Source organism: Melitaea cinxia, chromosome 22 (assembly GCF_905220565.1).
Source record: "Melitaea cinxia chromosome 22, ilMelCinx1.1, whole genome shotgun sequence".
NCBI classification, from domain to species: Eukaryota; Metazoa; Arthropoda; class Insecta; order Lepidoptera; family Nymphalidae; genus Melitaea; species Melitaea cinxia.
Window position 1 is genome coordinate 10,545,230 of NC_059415.1, and position 20,233 is coordinate 10,565,462.

General features: G+C 33.0%; 1 protein-coding gene across 1 annotated transcript in view; it reads right to left on the bottom strand.

The window, feature by feature from the left end:
* Positions 1 to 20,233, bottom strand: part of LOC123664617 (flocculation protein FLO11) — a 204,997-nt gene that overhangs the window by 117,746 nt on the left and 67,018 nt on the right. Inside the window, exon 2 of the mRNA XM_045599135.1 lies at positions 291 to 352. Within this exon, the coding sequence (XP_045455091.1) occupies positions 291 to 352 (62 nt within the window). The remainder of the gene's footprint in view (positions 1 to 290; positions 353 to 20,233) is intronic.

Genomic DNA, 20,233 nt, shown 5'->3' on the forward strand with positions numbered 1-20,233 from the left:
AAAATCTCTTGCCTACGGTCACGATGACCAGTTAAATCGTATTAAAATTGAGAAAAGAGAAGAATAAGAAGAAGACAGGCCTAAGCATAACTAGTCTTAGTTAAAAATATTATCTCTGAAAGAGATTTCTTCCAGTCAACCCATGGTCATGAGTAAGTGTTTCATATAGCGAGGCAAACAGTGCAAGAAAGATTTATTTAAGAAGAAAAAAACACCAAAAATGAAAGATAATAAACAAAATACAGAAAGTGCAAGAGATAACAGGTACGAATAAAATATTGTCAACTTACTTGAGTGCGGAGTGAAGTTTTGTCGCCTTCGAGATAAACTCCTCCCACATCGGTGCGCTGTTCTGTAATAAATAAAATATTTATTTAATCAAGTGATAAAAATGCTCAAACTTTTCAATACTTAATAAATTTAAAGGAATGATGCCTAATATAGATAAATAAATATAATAATAGAAGACTTGAGATCCATATAGACTACGTTTTATCAAAATTACTTTAATATATAAAATTCTCGTGTCGCGGTGTTTGTAGTTAAACTCCTCCGAAACGTCTTGAGCGATTCTCATGAAATTTTGTGTGCATATTGGGTAGGTCTGAGAATCGAACTATATCTATTTTACATCCCCCTAAATGTTAAGGGTAGCCCACCCCAAAAAAAAACTTTCATTTTTAGATAAATTATTTATTTTTTATTTTATTTATTTTATTTTATACTTTATTGTACACCACAAATATATTACAAAAAAAAAGCATAAAGATAGTTACAGACAGTGAAGTACAATGGATGGACTTATGGCTAATTACCCATTTCTTCCAGACAACCAACATTATGATTTGGCGTTAAAAAATACATACAACCCTAAATTTTCACCCTTCTACCACCAACCCATATTTTTAAATAGCGTTTAGCGGCAAGACAACGTTTGCCGAGTCAGCTAGTAATCACTATAGAAAGTTAAGCTGCTATAATCGTGTTTACTTCCAAAAAAAACTGAATTCACATAATATCAACAAGTAATACAATGTAGGAAGTCGATAAAATTCTGAATTAAATACCAATTATTAAGGATAACAACTTTGATTTCCCTCGACCAGATCTCAATTCGACTGCACTTTTGAATGTGTGTTATCTCATAACATTCACCATTTTAATGTTTCATTTTTTAATCCAACGCTGGTGCTAGTCGTGTGATCGCATTTAAATTATATTTAGATTTAACAATGAAGATATCAGAAAGGATATGCTGCAAATAACCCGAAAGCTTAACCTTGGAGGCTGTAATTCAATTTTGGCGTACCCTCTCTGATCCGACTAAACTGTTGTCCAAGATTGTAAATATTGGTATGCGACGAACACTTCATTAATTTTCTTGTATATAGCATGTGTGATGTTCCTAAGGAGTGGCGTAGTCTTAATGGACTAAAAAAGCTCCTTAAAAAAAGAAAAAAAAAAAATTTAGCGACTATCAACTATTTTAGTTATCCCAAAAATTAATAATTAATTAATTATTTTTTCGGCTACCTACGTTATAAAACTTGTCGATGTAGATTGGAGTCATTTTTCGTGAACAAATACAATTATTTTCGTAGTCTGGTCAAAACCGAAACGAAAGATCTGACAAACCATTAAATCATACACACAAGCGTACATCATGTTCGCTTACACGGAATAAACACGTTCACACAAACAATTTACACAAACGGTATACAAACTTTGATATTATTACATTCGTGTTTACATTTCTGCACACTATCATTTTTCATATACACGAGCTGTGGTATTAGTGCAAGAACAAGCGAGAGCCAGCCCATCGTCATTTTATAACAGCTGAAAATTACCTTACGTCATCTTTGATCCCTAATGTTATTTCATAGACGAAATAGTTTTGTATAAAAGAGTAACTGTTAAGTTTCTTACCGATTCTTAATAATAATAATAAATACTCTTTATTGTACACCACAAAGAAACATTACAACAAAAGTGATACATGAAAAGAAAGATGTACAAAGGCGGTCTTATCGCTAAGAGCGATTTCTTCCAGACAACCTTTGGGCAAAGGACCATAGCGAAGAAAAAGAGAAGCGGTAGGGAAGTGTACAAACAGTTGATAATGAATTGGCATAAAGCTAACAAGCAATTTTTCGCAGTAGAATATACTTTCCTAATCAATGGTAGTTTGAAATCAACGTTACATATTATTGCACATTAACGATTTACGGTCATTTTCAATCTATCTCTGGTTATGTTTATTCTTTATTGCGATAGATTTGACACAAATTGTATACGTAAAAATTCTATCCCTAGTAAGCAAATTCAAAGGTAGAATATTGTAACTATCAGTTGAAAACACTTTATCAATCTATTAAAATCAAATAAAACAATATTTATTTTGATTTATAATCACAAAAATGAGAATTTTCTTTAATATGCCCAACGTAAAAACTATTTCAATCAATTTATTAGGTATTTTTTATTTACTTAATTTTTAAAAACTCTTTTATTATTTTTCATGGCCAGAATCTTGGTTCTAGTTACTCAGCACTAGATATACCTACTCGCTTTTAGGTACTTTGTGTCATTGCAATTTTAACATTCTCCATCAATCATTTTATTGTCTTACAAATTTTTATTTTAACAACATATTTTGATAGAAAAATACTTGAACTTTGACATTCAAGATTACATACAGTACAGTATCGTGATCACGTTGTTTACTTAAGATATTTGACATTTGCCAATTTTAGGCCAAAACTACGGAGCACGTAAACATACACCTACAGATAACACGATATAATTATACTTTCTTGTATAATTTAGTCGATTTGTGTTAGAAAATATCTTAGAAAAAGAAATAATTAGAAGAGAAATATTTGAGAATTGTGTTTCGTCAAAAAAAATACAGTCGAATTGAGAACATCGTCCTATTTAAAAATTATTATTTAAAATTAATATTAATTTAAAAATTTGAGTGTCTATTTTTAATATGTATTAAAACAACCGCTTTATAATAAATGCATATGTATATATACATTTATTAAAAAACGGTGCATATACCAAAATAACATTTTTTACAATTTTTGTCTGTTTGTCTGTCTGTCTGTTTGTTCCGGCTAATCTCCGAAACGATTGGACCGATTTTGACAGGACTTCCACTGGCAGATATCTGACGTAGTAAGGAGTAACTTTGGCTACCTTTATTTTAGAAATTTATTTATTACTCTGCGAACTGAACAATTTTTTTTTTTTTTTGTTAAATTCCACGCGGACGAAATCGTGGACACAGCTAGTTCGGTATAATTCAAAAAATAGTCGTTAGACCTCATTTAAATTCATTTCTCTCTCAAATATTTCTCATTCAATTTAAATTTGACTACACGACGAATATTATTAAAATCAGTACATCCACTAAAATAAGAGGTAACACGCATAAAAAATACAGCGGAAATGAAATCGTTCCCTTTTTTTTTAACTCGGTTAAACATAATTAATACGGCATATTTTATATATAAGTCATGTGTTTATTAGAATAACCAGATTTGTAAGGGATATGATATCGCTTTCATGAATCGAATTAAATTGAAACTTTTTTTCGCGTCGTAAATCCTCGTTTTACTAATATTGGGCAGCTTATTGTTACGTTTAATATTACATACTTAAGTGCGGAATATGTAAAATTATGCATGGTATTTGCTTTATACTTGACGCCACGTTGGCGTAACGGTTACAGTCATGGATTGTACCTGTTGCGTTTGCGGTTGCGGGTTCGATCCCCGCTCATGACATGTGTTTCCCGTGGTCTGGGTGTTTGTGCAGTCCTTGTGGGTCTCCCCACCGTGCCTCGGAGAGCACGTTAAGCCGTCGGTCCCGGTTGTTATCATGTACACCTGAGAGCGATCGTTACTCGTAGTAGGGAATATATCCGCCAACCCGTATTGGAGCAGCGTGGTGGATTAAGCTCTGATCCTTCTCCTACATGGGGAAAGAGGCCTATGCCCTGTAGTGGGATATTACAGACTGAAGCATATTTGCTTTATACTACAAAGACCAGATATCAAGATTGAGCTAACAATATGATAATTTTTAATTTTCGGTTTAAGCGAACCGTGGCGCCGTCTATAGTGAGCTCTTTACAGAAACCCGTAACTATTCAAAGTTTCATATTACAATGAAAATCTTTGACAGGAGACGACACCGTGCTATTTTTAATATCTAAGATTTTTATTTTTGTGTTACCCACATTAGGAATTCTAAACATTTTTGAATATCATATCAAAAATTGACCGCTCCAGCGGGGTTCGAACCCGCGTCTCCGACTTGCCGTGTCGGCGCTCTAGCCAATTAAGCTATGGAACGATGCACCCGCTCGAGCGAAATTTTCGATATGATAATTTTTAATTACTATTCTAATTTACGGCGCCACGGTTCCCTTAAACCGAAAATTAAAAATTATCATATCGAAAATTTCGCTCGAGCGGGTGCATCGTTCCATAGCTTAATTGGCTAGAGCGCCGACACGGCAAGTCGGAGACGCGGGTTCGAACCCCGCTGGAGCGGTCAATTTTTAACCGACTTCCAAAAAAGGAGGAGGTTCTCAATTCGACTGTATTTTTTTTTTTTTTTTTTTTTTTTTTTTTTTTTTTTTATGTATGTTACATCAGAACTTTTGACCGGGTAGACCGATTTCGACAAATTTTGTTTTAATCGAAAGGTGGTGTGTGCCAATTGGTCCCATTTTAATTTATTTGAGATCTAACAAATACTTTTCGAGTTATATCTAATAATGCGTTTTTACTTGACGCTTTTTTCGTCGACCTACGTTGTATTATACCGCATCTATCTTTCTACTGCATGTACCGATTTTGATAATTCTTTTTTTGTTGGAAAGGGGATATCCCTAGTTTATTACCGTGATAAGGAAACCAGGATCTGATGATGGGATCCCAGAGAAATCGAGGGAAACTCTCGAAAATCCGTAATAACTTTTTACTGTGTGTACCGATTTTGATAATTTTTAAGTTAATCGAAAGCTGATATTTATCATATGGTCACATATAAATTTTATCGAGATCTGATAACTACTTTTTGAGTAATCTTTGATAACGCGTAGTTGCTTGACTATTTTTTCGTCGATCTACGTTGTATTACTTGTCGATGTAATTGAAGTCGGTTTTTTTTTCGTTTGCGAGCAAACACAATTATTGATATGATATTCAAAAATGTTTAGAATTCCTAATGTGGGTAACAACTAACACAAAAATAAAAATCTTAGATATTGAGCTAACAAGATTGAGTGAGCAGGTGAGTCGAAAGAAAATCCTCCATATGTCGTTTACAAATCTGGGTGATGGTCTAGAGTATGCTCAAAACAAAAAACCGAGTTATCACTGAGTATCATTTTAGCGGAAGAAAACGTAACAATCACAATCTCGTACTCCACCCATGCGAAGTCACGGTGACGAACTAATCATACATAAATCAACAAAAGATCACCGACCAATCAAAAAGTTAAATAAATAATTTCAATCAGGAACCAACTGACGAATCGTTTATTGATACGTCCATACATAAATTTATTCCTAAAGGATATTAAGGGTATTTAATTTACACGATTTTAAACTATATACCGTTTGTGATAAAGTTTATTTTTCTTCAGCATATGTTGTTTATTTGTAGGTAATATTTTAACGTTGGCAATGGACGGTGTTGACCTTTACAAGTGAGTTTGTTGTCAAATCGTGTCAAGGACCAGACGCGTCTAGCCCTAAACTTAAACATAAAAGTTTCATGTCAATGTACTAAACAGTATATTGCAATAAAGTAAAATTTTCATTAAACTTACCAAGTGTCAAAAATATACTTATTATTTCAAATGTGATTACTCGTATGTCCTGAGTGAGATAAAATGATGTTGAATAAAGACAAAAAATCAGAACCTTGCTCCAGATTAGTAATATAAGCTGAAGAGTAACATAAATCCACCATTTAAAAACACGTACGAAAACTCAATGCAAACAGCGAAGAGCATCTTTCAAAAGAAAGCACACAACTTTAATTGAGAGCAGTATTAATTGACCGTGGTCTTCGGTAAGATTGAGGAACTTGCCTAATCAGACTACTCCAGATTTTGAGTAAAGATTTTTTGATGTTTTTTTGATGTTTGATGATGCAAGTTACGTAATGTATACCAGTTATCGCTTCAGCCTGCAATATCCCAATGCTGGGCATAGGCCTCTTTCCCCGTGTAGGAGAAGGGTCTGAGCTTAATCCACCGCCCTACTCTACTATGAGTAACTATCGCTATCAGATGTACATGATAACAACCGCGACCGCCGCCCTTGCTCTCCGAGGCAGGGGGGGACCACAAGGACTGCTCAAACACCCAGATCACGGCAAACATCTGTATGGCAAATAAATATCAATTGGCGTAGTTTGCGATGATTGCTTTGAGTTTCAAAGACTGGGCGTTCTTATTTTAAGTTTATAAATATTTCAATTTATTTTTTAATAACTACTGAAATGAGGGCTTCAGTCCTGACACGTTAATTACTTTTGAAAAGCAATCACGCGCACGCTACTGCAGCTGACTTATTAATTACTCATGTGTAAAAAATTAACTGTCTTTATTACTGTGTTTCAAAATAAATATTGGAAAAATAATTTGAAAAATATTTTTTGTTACAAAGGTACTAAATACAAATGGACTGTGAAGAATTAAATTATTTAGTTTTGTCCGCAAATAGAAAATTAATAAAAATAAACAAAACGTAAAACTATGTAATACTCATTAAATATCAATATCCATAATTGTGTTTGCTCGCAAACGAAAAAAAACCAACTTCAATTACATAGACAAGTAATACAACGTAAGTAGACGAAAAAAAATAAACGCACTGGTCGTCACGATTTTCAAGGGTTCCCCTCGATTTCTCTAGGATTCCGTCATCAGATCCTGGTTTCCTTATCATGGTACCACTCCTAGGATATCTCCTTTTTAACAAAAAAGAGTTATCAAAATCGGTCCATAAACGACGAAGTTATCCCCGAACATATAAAATTTGATAATGAAAGCATAAAATTGAGTAACCTCCTCCTATTTTGTCGGTTAGTAAAATGTTGAAACAAAGTCGAAAGTCATCGCTCAATATCAGTGCCGACAAATACACCTAATGGCGTTTTGGGAAAATTTCATTTATTCCATTAAACTATTTTTAATGTTTTTTTTTACAATGTTATTATTAAGTATATTTTAATTATTTTCCTTGCATCAACACAAAACTAACAAATATTAAATTCAAAATAATATGTTACCTTGTTTGCAAAAATACTTTTTATAGAGTTGATTGCTTACATTAAAATTCCTCTAATAGCTATACTATAATTTTCTATTATTTTTTTTCTATATCTAAAAAATTTGCTGTGTGGCTACGGCATTAAAGAATATAGCCACCCCCTCTCTTCCCGTGGGTGTCGTAAGAGGCGACTAAGGGATTACATATTTCTACTACCAGATTGGATCTTAAAAAGCCGACCGATTGCGGGATAACTATCCAACTGCTGGCTTTGAAATACACAGGCCGAAGACGGGCAGCAGCGTCTTAGGTGCGACAAAGCCAGCCCTGCGGTCACCAACCTGCCTGCCCAGCGTGGTGACTATGGGCAACACACATGAGTACGCGGTGTTGTCCTGTCCAGCAGTGGACTGCAATAGGCAGAAATGATGATTGATGATTGATTGATCTACAAAATTACAACCAGAAACAAATCTTCAAAAGAATTAATTAAATATCTTTGAAATGGCGACACAAATACTCGCTCAATATTCAATCTCATTCAAGGAAGTAATGATAACGAAATTACTACCCGTTCGATATTACATACTTGTTATATAAGATTTCGAAACTACAAAAAATATAATTAAGGTTTACGATAAAACATAAAAGCGCAAATTTAATAGTATTTTGTTTACCACTCCATTGTTTTAAGGATTAGCGTGTTTGTACCTAATAAATTATCTCCATTAACTCGATACAAAAATATAATTATACTTCCCGATTTATTAATATGACCAAAAATATAATTTAAATGTAAGATTAACACAACGTTAATATCAAAGTACGAAAATAACAATATTCATTAATTCATTTGGATTAATGACTTTAAATAATACCAAAAATAGCACGAATGTTTTCGCTAATGTCACGTTGAATGGAAGTATGAAGGAGAATAATAAAAGAAATAATACCACTAGGTAACCATATTTTGTAACGAATTAATAATAATTTGTATACTTACTAAGGAGATAATTTAAAGAAATAATTTCAGATCTTTGAATACGATTTTTATAATTTTAATAACATTAAAAAGTATTATACTTCTATAAATTTTTAAATTTGTCTTTAAACGATGAACATTATTAGCTATAAAAGATCCCACTACGACTCAAAGAAGCATAGTAATTAGCAATTATAACTACCAACTAACCCGGTATTAAAACTGTGTAAGCAATTTGAGTGCGATAGATTAGAATTTCTAGTGATAAAATAAAACTTATCAAAGAAAAGTACTCAAATCTTGCAAGATTCCTTGTTGAATGATTTTCAACGATGCCAAACGAACGCATACGATATCGTCAATATAAAATAGAATACACACAATTATGGGGTCGAGCTAACAGTCGCTAAATTACTATTAACATAGAGGGAGGATGTAGGGCACTACAGGCTCAACATTTGGAACAGTCCAATTGGGAAAGTACCTCAACCTTACAAAAGATCACAGCTAAATATCAATAACACTGCTATCAATAAGTGTTGTGTTCTTGTGGTAAGTAAAGTAGACAGCGCTTCGCTTGAATGGTATATAGGCGTTGTCTTAGAGAAAAAAATAATAGAAGGGGTGGTTTTCCATAGTTAGATGAACAAACGATACTTATTTGTGTAAAGTTACAACTCAATCTGTTGTTTAGAAGCAGAGATATAAAGAGTGGCTGCTAGTTTCAGCGTCATAAATCACATTAAATATTTCGTCCTGTAAATAATATTTTTTATTATTAATTCCATTTATTTTAAATCGTAGAGAAGGCAGACGTAATATCAATTTGAAAATCATCAGTGCAGCTAGATTGTCGAGAAAATTCGTTTTACAAAATTACAGCGGGGAAGTAAGATGGAAAAATCTAATTCGAGGGGAGATCCCGCTGAAATGTTCCGGATATAACGCAATTATAAAATTAGTGAAAGGAATATGGGTGACTGATGGTGTAGTGGTAACAGTGATTCGATGCTGAGTTGGCGATCGCAACGATCCCAGCTTATAACGAAGACTTGTGCGGGCTTACAGGTGTTTATCGTTTTCTGGGTTTTAGTGATTATATGATGGTGTGAGATGACGAATTACAATTTTTAAAGTAATTTAATTTTACGATTCATTCAATTTTACAAAATGCATTAAATAAACATAAGTAATTTTAGTCTTCTCAGTTTAATTTATACAAAAAAAAAAAAAAATTGAAACAAAAAAAAATTGAAAATAAACTTCAAATATTAAGTAAGCAATTTAAAATTAATAAAAGTATATATTTATTTATTTTATTTACTTTACTCAAAGGATTTTAAATTATTTTATTAATTGAAATTTTATCATTTAACTTCGATTTTACCTAAGATATGATTCAAAGTAGTCCGTAACATTGGAAAGAGTAAATTGCACGATCATAGTCGTTTAGAATTGTACACTATTTATCAATTTTTAAACACATTTTATTGACTTTTAATTTAGACACCATAAAAAAAGAAATAAATTTAACTTTAAACACACACTCAGTTGTTCTTGTGTGTCACACTCAATAGTACAATAGCCTGCTGACATAGGCATATATAGTGACATATTTTTATCAAAATCTGAAGCAGTCCGTCTGAAAAAGTACTTCAACTTTACAGATTACTGCCAAAAACACTGCTCTTTTGTAGTGTTGTATTCCTGTGGTAAGTAAGGTGACCAGAGCTCCTGGGTAGGGTCGGGGAGTAGGGTCAGCGACATGCTTGCGATGCTTCTCACGTTGCAGGCGTCTATAAGCTCCGGTAACCGCTTACTATCAGGTGAGCCGCACGCTTGTTTGACGAAGTAGGCGTATAAAAACAACATTCGAACTGACAGTACAATCGCACACATCTGTCTAAATAAGAGAATTCCTTACAATTGTATTAATCAAATTCGCATACCGTCTCATAAATACCTATCAATTAAACTTTGCCACCGTCACTTGAAAATAACGATCAAAAATTTAAAATCGACATCACGACGAGATAAACAAACCTATTAAAGCAATGCGTACTTTTAAAATAATTACAAAGCAATCAAAACAATTATTATAACAGATATTTATGTAATGATTTATTTTAATTTTCATTGAAAATATATTAAACATCAACTTCGCTCATACATTAAAATTCCGTATTGTTAATCCAAAAATAAACAATGAATATACCTAAACTTAAATTTAAGTAAATTTTTATTTATGATATGTAACGCTTACAGACATACTGTTAATTGAACAAAATAAGAAAATACAAAAAAAACTTATATGAAAAATACTACTAATATCAAACATGCCAAAGTTTGAAAAGAAAAATGAGACTATCCGCGAGAGAACGAAAGTAACCGACATAGCCCACAGAATTAGTAAGTTAAAGTGGCAGTGAGCTGGTACCTTTAATGGTACTTTCAGTAAGTCAAGAATAAAAAGATCCCAATTTGCGATTTGAACAGTAAACCTTTCTACCGAAAAAATTAGGTTCATTTCTAAAAAAAACTGAAATTTGTGGAAATCGTTGCGTTTCGGTATTTCGGTGGGACGGAGCCCAAATCGGTAGAAATACAAAAAAATCAGTAGGGTCAAGACCACTGCAGTCAACCCACTACTTTCAACTATCATCCAAAAGCCTAGTAAATGAACAAAACGGATTAATAAATCACGTAGCAAATGACCAAAGAGGGATCGACCCAAATCTGTGGAATTGTAAAACAAACTCAGTAAATGCCGTTAGACCACCGGCGCCGCGGGTTATTTTCAACCGTTACCGCGGAATTATGACTTACGAGCAAATGAGTAGCTACCACTGTCATTATTCACTTCAGAAAGTCGTTTAGCTCTCAATTCATCTCCTCGCGCGGAAAAAAAAATGTAATTGAATAAGTAGGGTGTTATCAATTCATACAATAAACACGAATCTCATTGGAAACTTCTTTTGTGACCCATGTTTCTATATGACAGTTTGTCTATAACTAAGCTTGTACAAGTGACAAGATTCTTTAAATAATTAGGATATCCTCACAGAGAGTTATGATTTAGAATCCGCTATTATTTTGTTTGTCCATGTGTCTGACAGACAGTAGTTGTATCTCAAAAACCGAGCTATGTAGACAGCTGTACACACACTCCTAATAATAAAACAAATGGAAAATAAAGAGATCTAATAAACAGAGACATATACGCTTCTCACCCGACGGTCCCTAGTAGGATTTTTCAGGGGTCCGAAAACACAATACACAAACGTAAACGTCTGACATCTATGGCCTACACAAATGTTTATCATGTGTCTTTGATAGCAAGCGCAATTGCCAATACTATAACCACTGCACTAACGTGTCTTCTAAATATAAATAAAATAAATATAAATGGCTATAGCCAGTTACTTATCTTGTAGAAAGGCGTTGCAAGATGTATTTTATGGAATTTTAGATGGAAAATCAATAATGTACGATGACTGACTAATGCGATGAATGACACGCACTTGGTCACTTTTAATTACACCTTATGTTGCCGATAAAAATTTGCAGATTGTTATTTAACACAAAACAGTATGAAATAGAAAAAAAATCTTTTGATTCGACTTAATCATCAAACTCCACTTTATACGTCACACAAATCTATTTAAAACTTGTGAAACCATATGTATATTCTACCTCCTGCTAATAGACTCTGATAGCCTATCAGTGACATATGAACTAGACAAACTTTGTCCGCTAATGTTAACACAATCAGTTAATATTGTCATTCAAAAAAGCGAGAATCGACGGTAACAATTTTTAGTGAAAAAACTCGGTCATAAAGTTATAAACAGAATATTTAACAATTGTCTATATATCTTGAAAATATTTTTAACTATACCTACGCAATTTAAAGTTCACGTTCACTTAGGAAAAAATATTTAACCTAATTCGTGACGTACATTCTTATGACTTCAACTAAAAAACAATCATCTGTTTTATGTTTCACTCAAGAGGTTAATACATCAATTTCAAACTCAGAAAACTTCTTGTTGACTTACTTTCATAACTGGTTGTTAGTAGTCGATTTTGAAATTAAAAAATTATAAAGACGTATATATGAGCGTGATAAGGACTCCTACACAAAGGTACTACCACTTAATTATTTTGAAATACATATCGACACTTCTACGTCGATTCAACTTACTGTAGGTACCTATTCCGGGGACTTTTTATCGACCGCTAGATCTGGTGTAGCGGTGCGTGTGTGCCTTGTAGGTGCCTAAACACCGTCGGTTGAGAGCTCGATTACCACGCAGAATGGATATTTGTGTTTGTAAAAGTATTTTTCGCCGATCGGAGTGTATGTCCTTGAGAATCTGAGAAGTCCTTGAAAAGAAGCAGTGGGGTATTCGGGGACCTTTTTTTTCATAATGTTTACAGATTTAAGATCTAATAAGAACATAACATTAACACGTCTATGAGTGGTTGGTAAATTAAAGATGTGGTATATAAACATAGTTATAGCATTGACTTCCACTTTCATCAAACCAAACGAACTCAATATACAATAGTAGGCGATAGAAAGCGATACTTCGCAACTTATTAGATAATCCAGAAGCCTTATTATTATTGATGTAAGGTGTAAATTCGCCTGTCGATAATAAAACCCGCTATAGACGGAGAACAGACGTAGGCTGGTAGTGATGGGCGCGTGACTGAAATATCGATAAACCGATGGACATTCTTGTTCAATACCGCACTGACATGAATTTCGTGAACGGAATGTTTTATCGGATTCAGTTAATATTGACTATTTATACTATGTTTAACTGTTATTAACTTTAGAAAGTCAATTTATTAGCCAACTAAGTAGACAATGTGATCATCCATTCCCATGCCTCTAGGCTGAAGTTTGGTAACCTTGATAGCGTTCCGCAATGCATACGATTAAAACATTTAAACAAAAATTTGCACCTCATAATATTAGTAGGCCAGAAATACAGACTATAACATCTAAAGCTAAAGAAAAAAATTCTGCCGTTATCATATAATCATCACCAAATGAAATGATTTTAAATCAATCAATATTTTATTAGGGACAAAATAAATAAAAAATCTCTCTTATTATCTAAATAGCAACTAATTATCATTTTCACACTTCATATAATAACAACATACTGCTTAATCAATACCAGAATCCAAAACAATACAGCATTACAAAAAAATATAATACACAAAGGCGATATTACCGCTAAAAAATTTCAAAATGTAAATATATTTATATAATTTGGTACTTAGAAAACGATATTGGATTCAGATGGCGCAGGACCGTACGGAATAGCGAACATAAGGCCTATAGCCAGCAGTGGACTGTTAAAGGCTTAAGTTAGATCGATGGATGAAACGATATCGTTAAATTAAAATCATATTGTAACACCTAAATTAAAAATAAAATAAATATTAAAAACTAAATATATCGCTAACTATCGATACATATAAACAATAAATTATGTAACCACTACGCTTCCTAATATAGAGCGTTAAGCGTAGGTCTTTTACGAAATTTGTTCATGCCTTTTACATCGATCCATCTGCTCTTTAGAACCGAACCATATATGTTTAGTAGCCGTTAAGTTTTCTTTCGGTTTTCTTCATATTACTGTGTTTACGTTATACTTCATTTGGTATCAGATCAGGGCATAAAGGAAATAGCACGAGTGTTAAAAGTTAACAACCAACTATGAAAATTATGAGTAACAAAAGCCAGATGTTAGGTTTGAAACAAACAAATGCTAACTGCTAGACACCGGCGGTTTGTGGGTTCGTTTCCCGCTCGGGATGGAGATCTGTATTCGTTCAAAAAATTTCATTCTGGTTTCACGTCTCACGATCCTTCTCCTACATCCGTCATGAAAATCGCAAACGATCTCGAGCAAAAAATGTTTCATGATGCGAAACGAACATAAAGGAAAAATTGTAAATATATTTTCGGCTCTATTACTCCTTTAAAACACCTAATTTATTTTACATAAATATCTTTCAGGTATAATGGTCAAACACTTACATTTTCAATATAATGCAAGATATTACTCCGTATCATAGACCAGACTATGCTGAACCAGCGTACGCTGAAACTTAAAAACTTACATAAGGTCAGTCAGTCAGTCAGTTCAGCCTATTGCAATCCACTGCTGCTAGACATAGGCCTTCCCCACGTTAACTTGCGGAGGCCTATGTACAGCAGTGGATACAGGCCGTGCATCCAGTAAATCTGATTCCACTTAACAGAAACAATACCAAAGCAACTACCCTATTACGTGTAACATTTCACCTGGCTCTGCTCTGTTGCAACTATTTATATTCCCATTAACTTTAGACCAGCATCAGACGCTAACCTTTAACGTAATCGTTCAAGTTCTGAATATTAACGAGGTGCAATCACGTTTCCTTTGGATGGAATGTTAATTATGAACTAAAATACTACTTGACGCGCTGGTGATGTGGTCACGGTAAATTGGTGATGTGCAAGCTATTGTAAATTCAATCCCCGCTCGTGATAAATGTGTGTACAGGAGATAGGTATGTTTGTCTTGTTCTGTTTGTTTTGTCTGATTCCAAATTTTCAATCATACATTATTATATTAATTTATTACATATTTTATTTATACAACGAATCAGAAGATTTCGCTTGCTTAAATGCGGTAACATTAGCAAAATTAGCTTTATTGTTCATTCAGAATAGTACTTTGATAATACTGTAATTCAATATCAAAATATCTAATATTTAACTTTCAATAAATCAAATGGACAAAACACATGAGTTCACGCCATTTTTGGCGCGAACTTAGTGAGGACTATTTCCAGCAGTGGACTGCGATAGGCTGAAGTGATGAGATGAATTCAAAAGAGACACAAAAATCCAACTTCCTAATCGGAGAAACTAGTATATGCATGTATTGTTATAAAAACATAACAAGAGAACTATGACTCAGATAAAACTATTTACTGTAAAAAAAAAAACATTGTATTCAAGTAATATAAGTCAAATAGGTTTTAAAAAAAAAAAGTTAAGGTAATTCTCTTTTTATAAAGTACTTTTGTTATAAAAGTTTGTCTTTTGATTTAACGTTTACAACACAATCTTTATAGAAGAAAACATTTTTTATCGTATTGTAAAATTATTTTCTTGTAACAGTCTCAATTTGCGTTTCATTTCATTTATATTAATAAAAAAACGTAATGATGTCTGTTTGTATTAACTAAGCACGGTAGCCACAGACTTGACTTATGACCTTTTAAAATATTTATTGAGTTAAGGTATATTGGATAATTTTTTTCTGTCAAAAAGGTCATAAAGTGAGTGATTGGGTGTGGGTTGTATAAAGATTTATAGTTTGAATACTCATCCTTGTGTGTATCCAACCGTACCTCGAAGAACACGTAGATACTTTTTTTTTTATTATAACTAGGTCGGCAAACAAGCGTACGGCTCACCTGATGGTAAGCGATTCATCACATTATCATCACAGCAGCCTTTCGCAGTCCACTACTGGACAAGCCTCCACAAGTTCACGCCAAAAAATAAAAGCCGTTACCGTAGCTATACAGACGCCTACAACACCAGAAGCATCGCAAGCGCGTTGCCTACCCCATCCCCAATTTACCCCAGGAGCTCTGGTCACCTTACTCACCAACAGGGACACAATACTGCTTGAAAACAGTATTATTTCGCTGTGGTATTCTGTAATTACTATCATAAACATCATATACACAACTAATGTTTAGACCACCACATGGATAGTATAAAAACAATTGCCATGAGCGGATCTGTGCCCGCAACCAATAGCGCAATAACCGTTTACTGTACCCATTGGGCCAAGCAGTCGTCATTCGTTATAGTAAGTAATATTTATTACATACATTAAACATTATTATATTTAATGACCCTAGTTTTTGCTTTGTCACTTAATTTCGAATTGCCATATCCGCGTTGAAGACGCGTTAGCGCAATCGTGCTAAAAATTTAAAGTATTAAAAAAAAATGATTTGTTTGCGAAACACGAACTCCTACCACAAACAAGTATTTGCACAGCACGCAATTCTGCACTATGGTACAGAAATAAATAGTTGTGTTCGCTCGTCAACAAAAAAAAAAACGGTCATCACATCACAATCAGTCCACCCAATAAAAATTTAAATAATTATACACACAGAGAACTGGTATAAAAAATCTCTTTCTTTTAAAATCGGTTAAAAACACCCTAAGGCAATCCTCGTTACAACGTTTTCCAGTAAATATTGCGTTAATTCGAAAATACGGATTATTATATTATTTCTTTTGTTACAATAAATGTAAGCAATCCCTGTAGCAACAATAAATAATTTTATTTGCTCGCAAACGTAAATAAACCAAATTCAATTACATCGACAAGTAATACAACGTAGGTAGACGAAAAATATACAAGTAAATACGCATTATTCGAAAACTCAAAAAGTACTCGTCAGATCTCGAATAAATTTAAATGGGACCACATGACAAACACCACCTTTCGATTTAAAAAAAAGAATCATCGAAATCACCTAATAAAAAAATCTAAGATAAAATACTATTTTGACGTTACAGACACTCTCGAATTAAATTTAATTATTTATATAGATGACTTGTTTCCTCTCGGAAATCAATTATAGATAAGACGAACTGCGGTCCGTTAGATCATAGCTATGACTGTTAATAATCATCACTCACCGTTATTAATAATAGTTATTATAATAATTACATAAATTATAGAATTATAAGACGAGACAACTCTTCTCACAACTTCAACTACTTCTAACTACTAAATAATTCGATTTTTTAATTTATTTTCTAAGTATAAACTGAACTGAACTTAACCACTATTTGTTTTACGTTCGTTAAGTTTGTGTAATCACCTTATGGCGAAATAAATATTTTCATTTCATTTTCATTTCCTAAGTATACACTTTTCCATAAAACCAAATGTTTATCGAATCAAACTTGGCTTTTTCATTGTAGTTAAAATAGATAATTAGGTAATTACACATTCTTATAAAAACCTAGGATCTTTTTAAATGTAAGAAGATGGTGTAATAATTGCTTTGAATCGCTTGAATTTGAACACTCAAAGTCTCAGCCAGATGAATACAATATTTATTTAGCGGTGATTTGTCTTTTTAATACCAGGTTCTTGAAAAGACAAAAACCACTAAAAGGTAATTAATAATTCAGTAGTTCACAATTTCACACTATTCAGTGACGTCATCACTCGGTTACTTAAGCCGAGTATTGACCAGTTACGAATAATTACAAAATAATTCACACGTCGACCTACTTTCGTCCGCTCAACTTGACCTTGAGACTTGATTGAATATATTACAGTTGCCAAGAAAAAAAATACCTCAATCACTTTTACATATGCCATGTACATATAGTAAAAATATCCCATGGTTTTACTCGCCTAAGTACCAATCTCGTAGGAATTTTAATTTTATTTGAATTTTCCACATACAACGCTAAAATAGTCTAATAATTGGCGTAAAATCATTACAAAAACGCCGCGTTGGCGCAACGGTTACAGCCATGGATTGTACCTGTTGCGCTGGCTATTGCAGGTTTGATCTTCGCACATGACAAACATTTGTATTGGCCATACAGGTGTTTGCCGTGGTCTGGGTGTTTGTGCAGTCCTTGTGGGTCTCCCCACCGTGTCTCGGAGAGCCAGTTAAGCCGTCGGTCCCGGTTGTAATCATGTTCACCTGATAGCGATCGTTACTCATAGTAGGGAATATATCCGCCAACCCGCATTGGAGCAGCGTGGTGGATTAAGCTCTGATCCTTCTCCTTCATGGGGAAAGAGGCCTATGCCCAGTAGTGCGATATTACAGGCTAAAGCGCGAAGCGTATTACAAAGATGGGCTCATTACTTAAATTTTTAACTAATAAAACAAGAAATATAAAATTTATTGCCTTAGTTATACTGTGTAACAGCTTGAGTTAAGCGTACGGCCCACCTGATGGTAAGCAGATACCGTAGCTTTTTAGTTAGAAACTATTATCAAAACATACACAGAATTTGCTCCTAAAATGTCCTTCAAACGCTGACCGCTCATAAATAAGCCATGGCTGTCATAATCGGGGAGATTGTGATTGTACAGCGTTAATAGACACTTAAGAATTTTTTTTATATATTACAGGAAGATTCTAGCAGGTTCGATGGCCGTTCATAAGCCATACAAATGTCTGACATAGCCATGGCACTTGGGTCTATATAACGTATCTTTTGGCACAGACCATAAGATTTCTTTCCAATAGGACGGAGCTCTTGGTGTGAAGCATTTATTCAAAAAATCTTTCAGGCGTTTACGAACTTTGTCCTTGACATTACCTCAATATTAAAAAAAATACGAAAATCGGTCGAGTGTTCAACAAGTGATCTCAAGCACGCAGCAACGTTTTATATGCAAAGTGGGCTTGAATAGTCAAGTCCCTATAGTTTCGGGGGATATCGAAAAATACTCAAAAGCGCTCGAGCCCCGTTTTGATAAAAATCTAAACTCTTTCGACTAGCTTTCGATATTTTTTATTTTAATACGCAGCCTGTGTTACTGCATAATTATACTCAGAGAAAGAACTAATATAATATGTCCTATAATGCGAAAAGATAATATATGTATCTACTCGTTTATAGTATAGGTAGACCTAGTTGAAACAGTAGATACTAGTATTAATTATAAACATTAGTTAAAGAAACATTTACAAATATATTCCACTATTTTAATAATTATCTTTTAAGTGATTCTTAAAATTGATTGATTATTTTTCAAACACAGAATTTATTATAATTATATATATATATTTCGTGTCACGATCTATATATGTGAGCGATAAACTCTGAAACCACTGAACCAATTTTTATCAAATTTTGTAAGCATCTGTATTTTGGTCCAACTTGGGAGATTGGGTAGTAGTAGGAGGCGCTGCTATCGGTATGTAAGCAATCAAATTTGATAGCTATTTTCCGGACAGGACAACGTCTGCCGCATTCCCTAGTAAAAATATAAAATTTTAATAAGTTACGTGTCAAACATTAATAAGCGCGCATTAGTGCGGTTCAATGACCTCAGTGACATAATTTTGTTGTTTCCATGTCATCGTAATACACTCAGATGTAGCCTTTGTGTGTTAGCCTATACATATTATACATTTACAGTTATTCATAGTCCAATATGTAATAATAGTAATCGATATTAGTTTATAACAGAAAATTTATTTATTTATTTATTTATTTTTATTTATTTATGCATTAACTTAGAAACTTAGAAAAACTTAGAACTAACATTACAGTAACCCAATGCGTTAGTTAAGTTGATCACAACAAATAACATTAAATTTAACAAACAATTTAAACAATTCAATAAAAACAAAATAATCAAAAAATATAAAATAATCAATGAATAATCAATAAAAATAAAATAATCAATAAATAATCACACTTAAAAAATTCATAAAATTCATAAAAAACAAACATAATAATAATACAAATTATTACATTTATATTAATAAAATTAAAATCAATGTCAATATGTAACATTAAATTCATCAATTAATTAAAACAATTTAATAAAATCAATAAAAAGATAATAATAATTTGATTAATTGATTTAAAATGTTCCCATACATGAAATTATAATATTCATAATATACGTACTTAATATTAAAAATCTTGTATGTGACTAGCTACGCCACACGTTTCACCCGCGTAATTTCTGATCCCGTAGGAATGTCGGGATAAAAAGGTCGGGATAATAACGTACCAAATTTCGTTAAAATCATACATCAATCCACGAAAACTTTCGCATTTATTTTATTAGTAGGAAAGACCGAAATGAGATGATCAATCTAGTGCAGTGGTACAAATACAGTCACGATTTC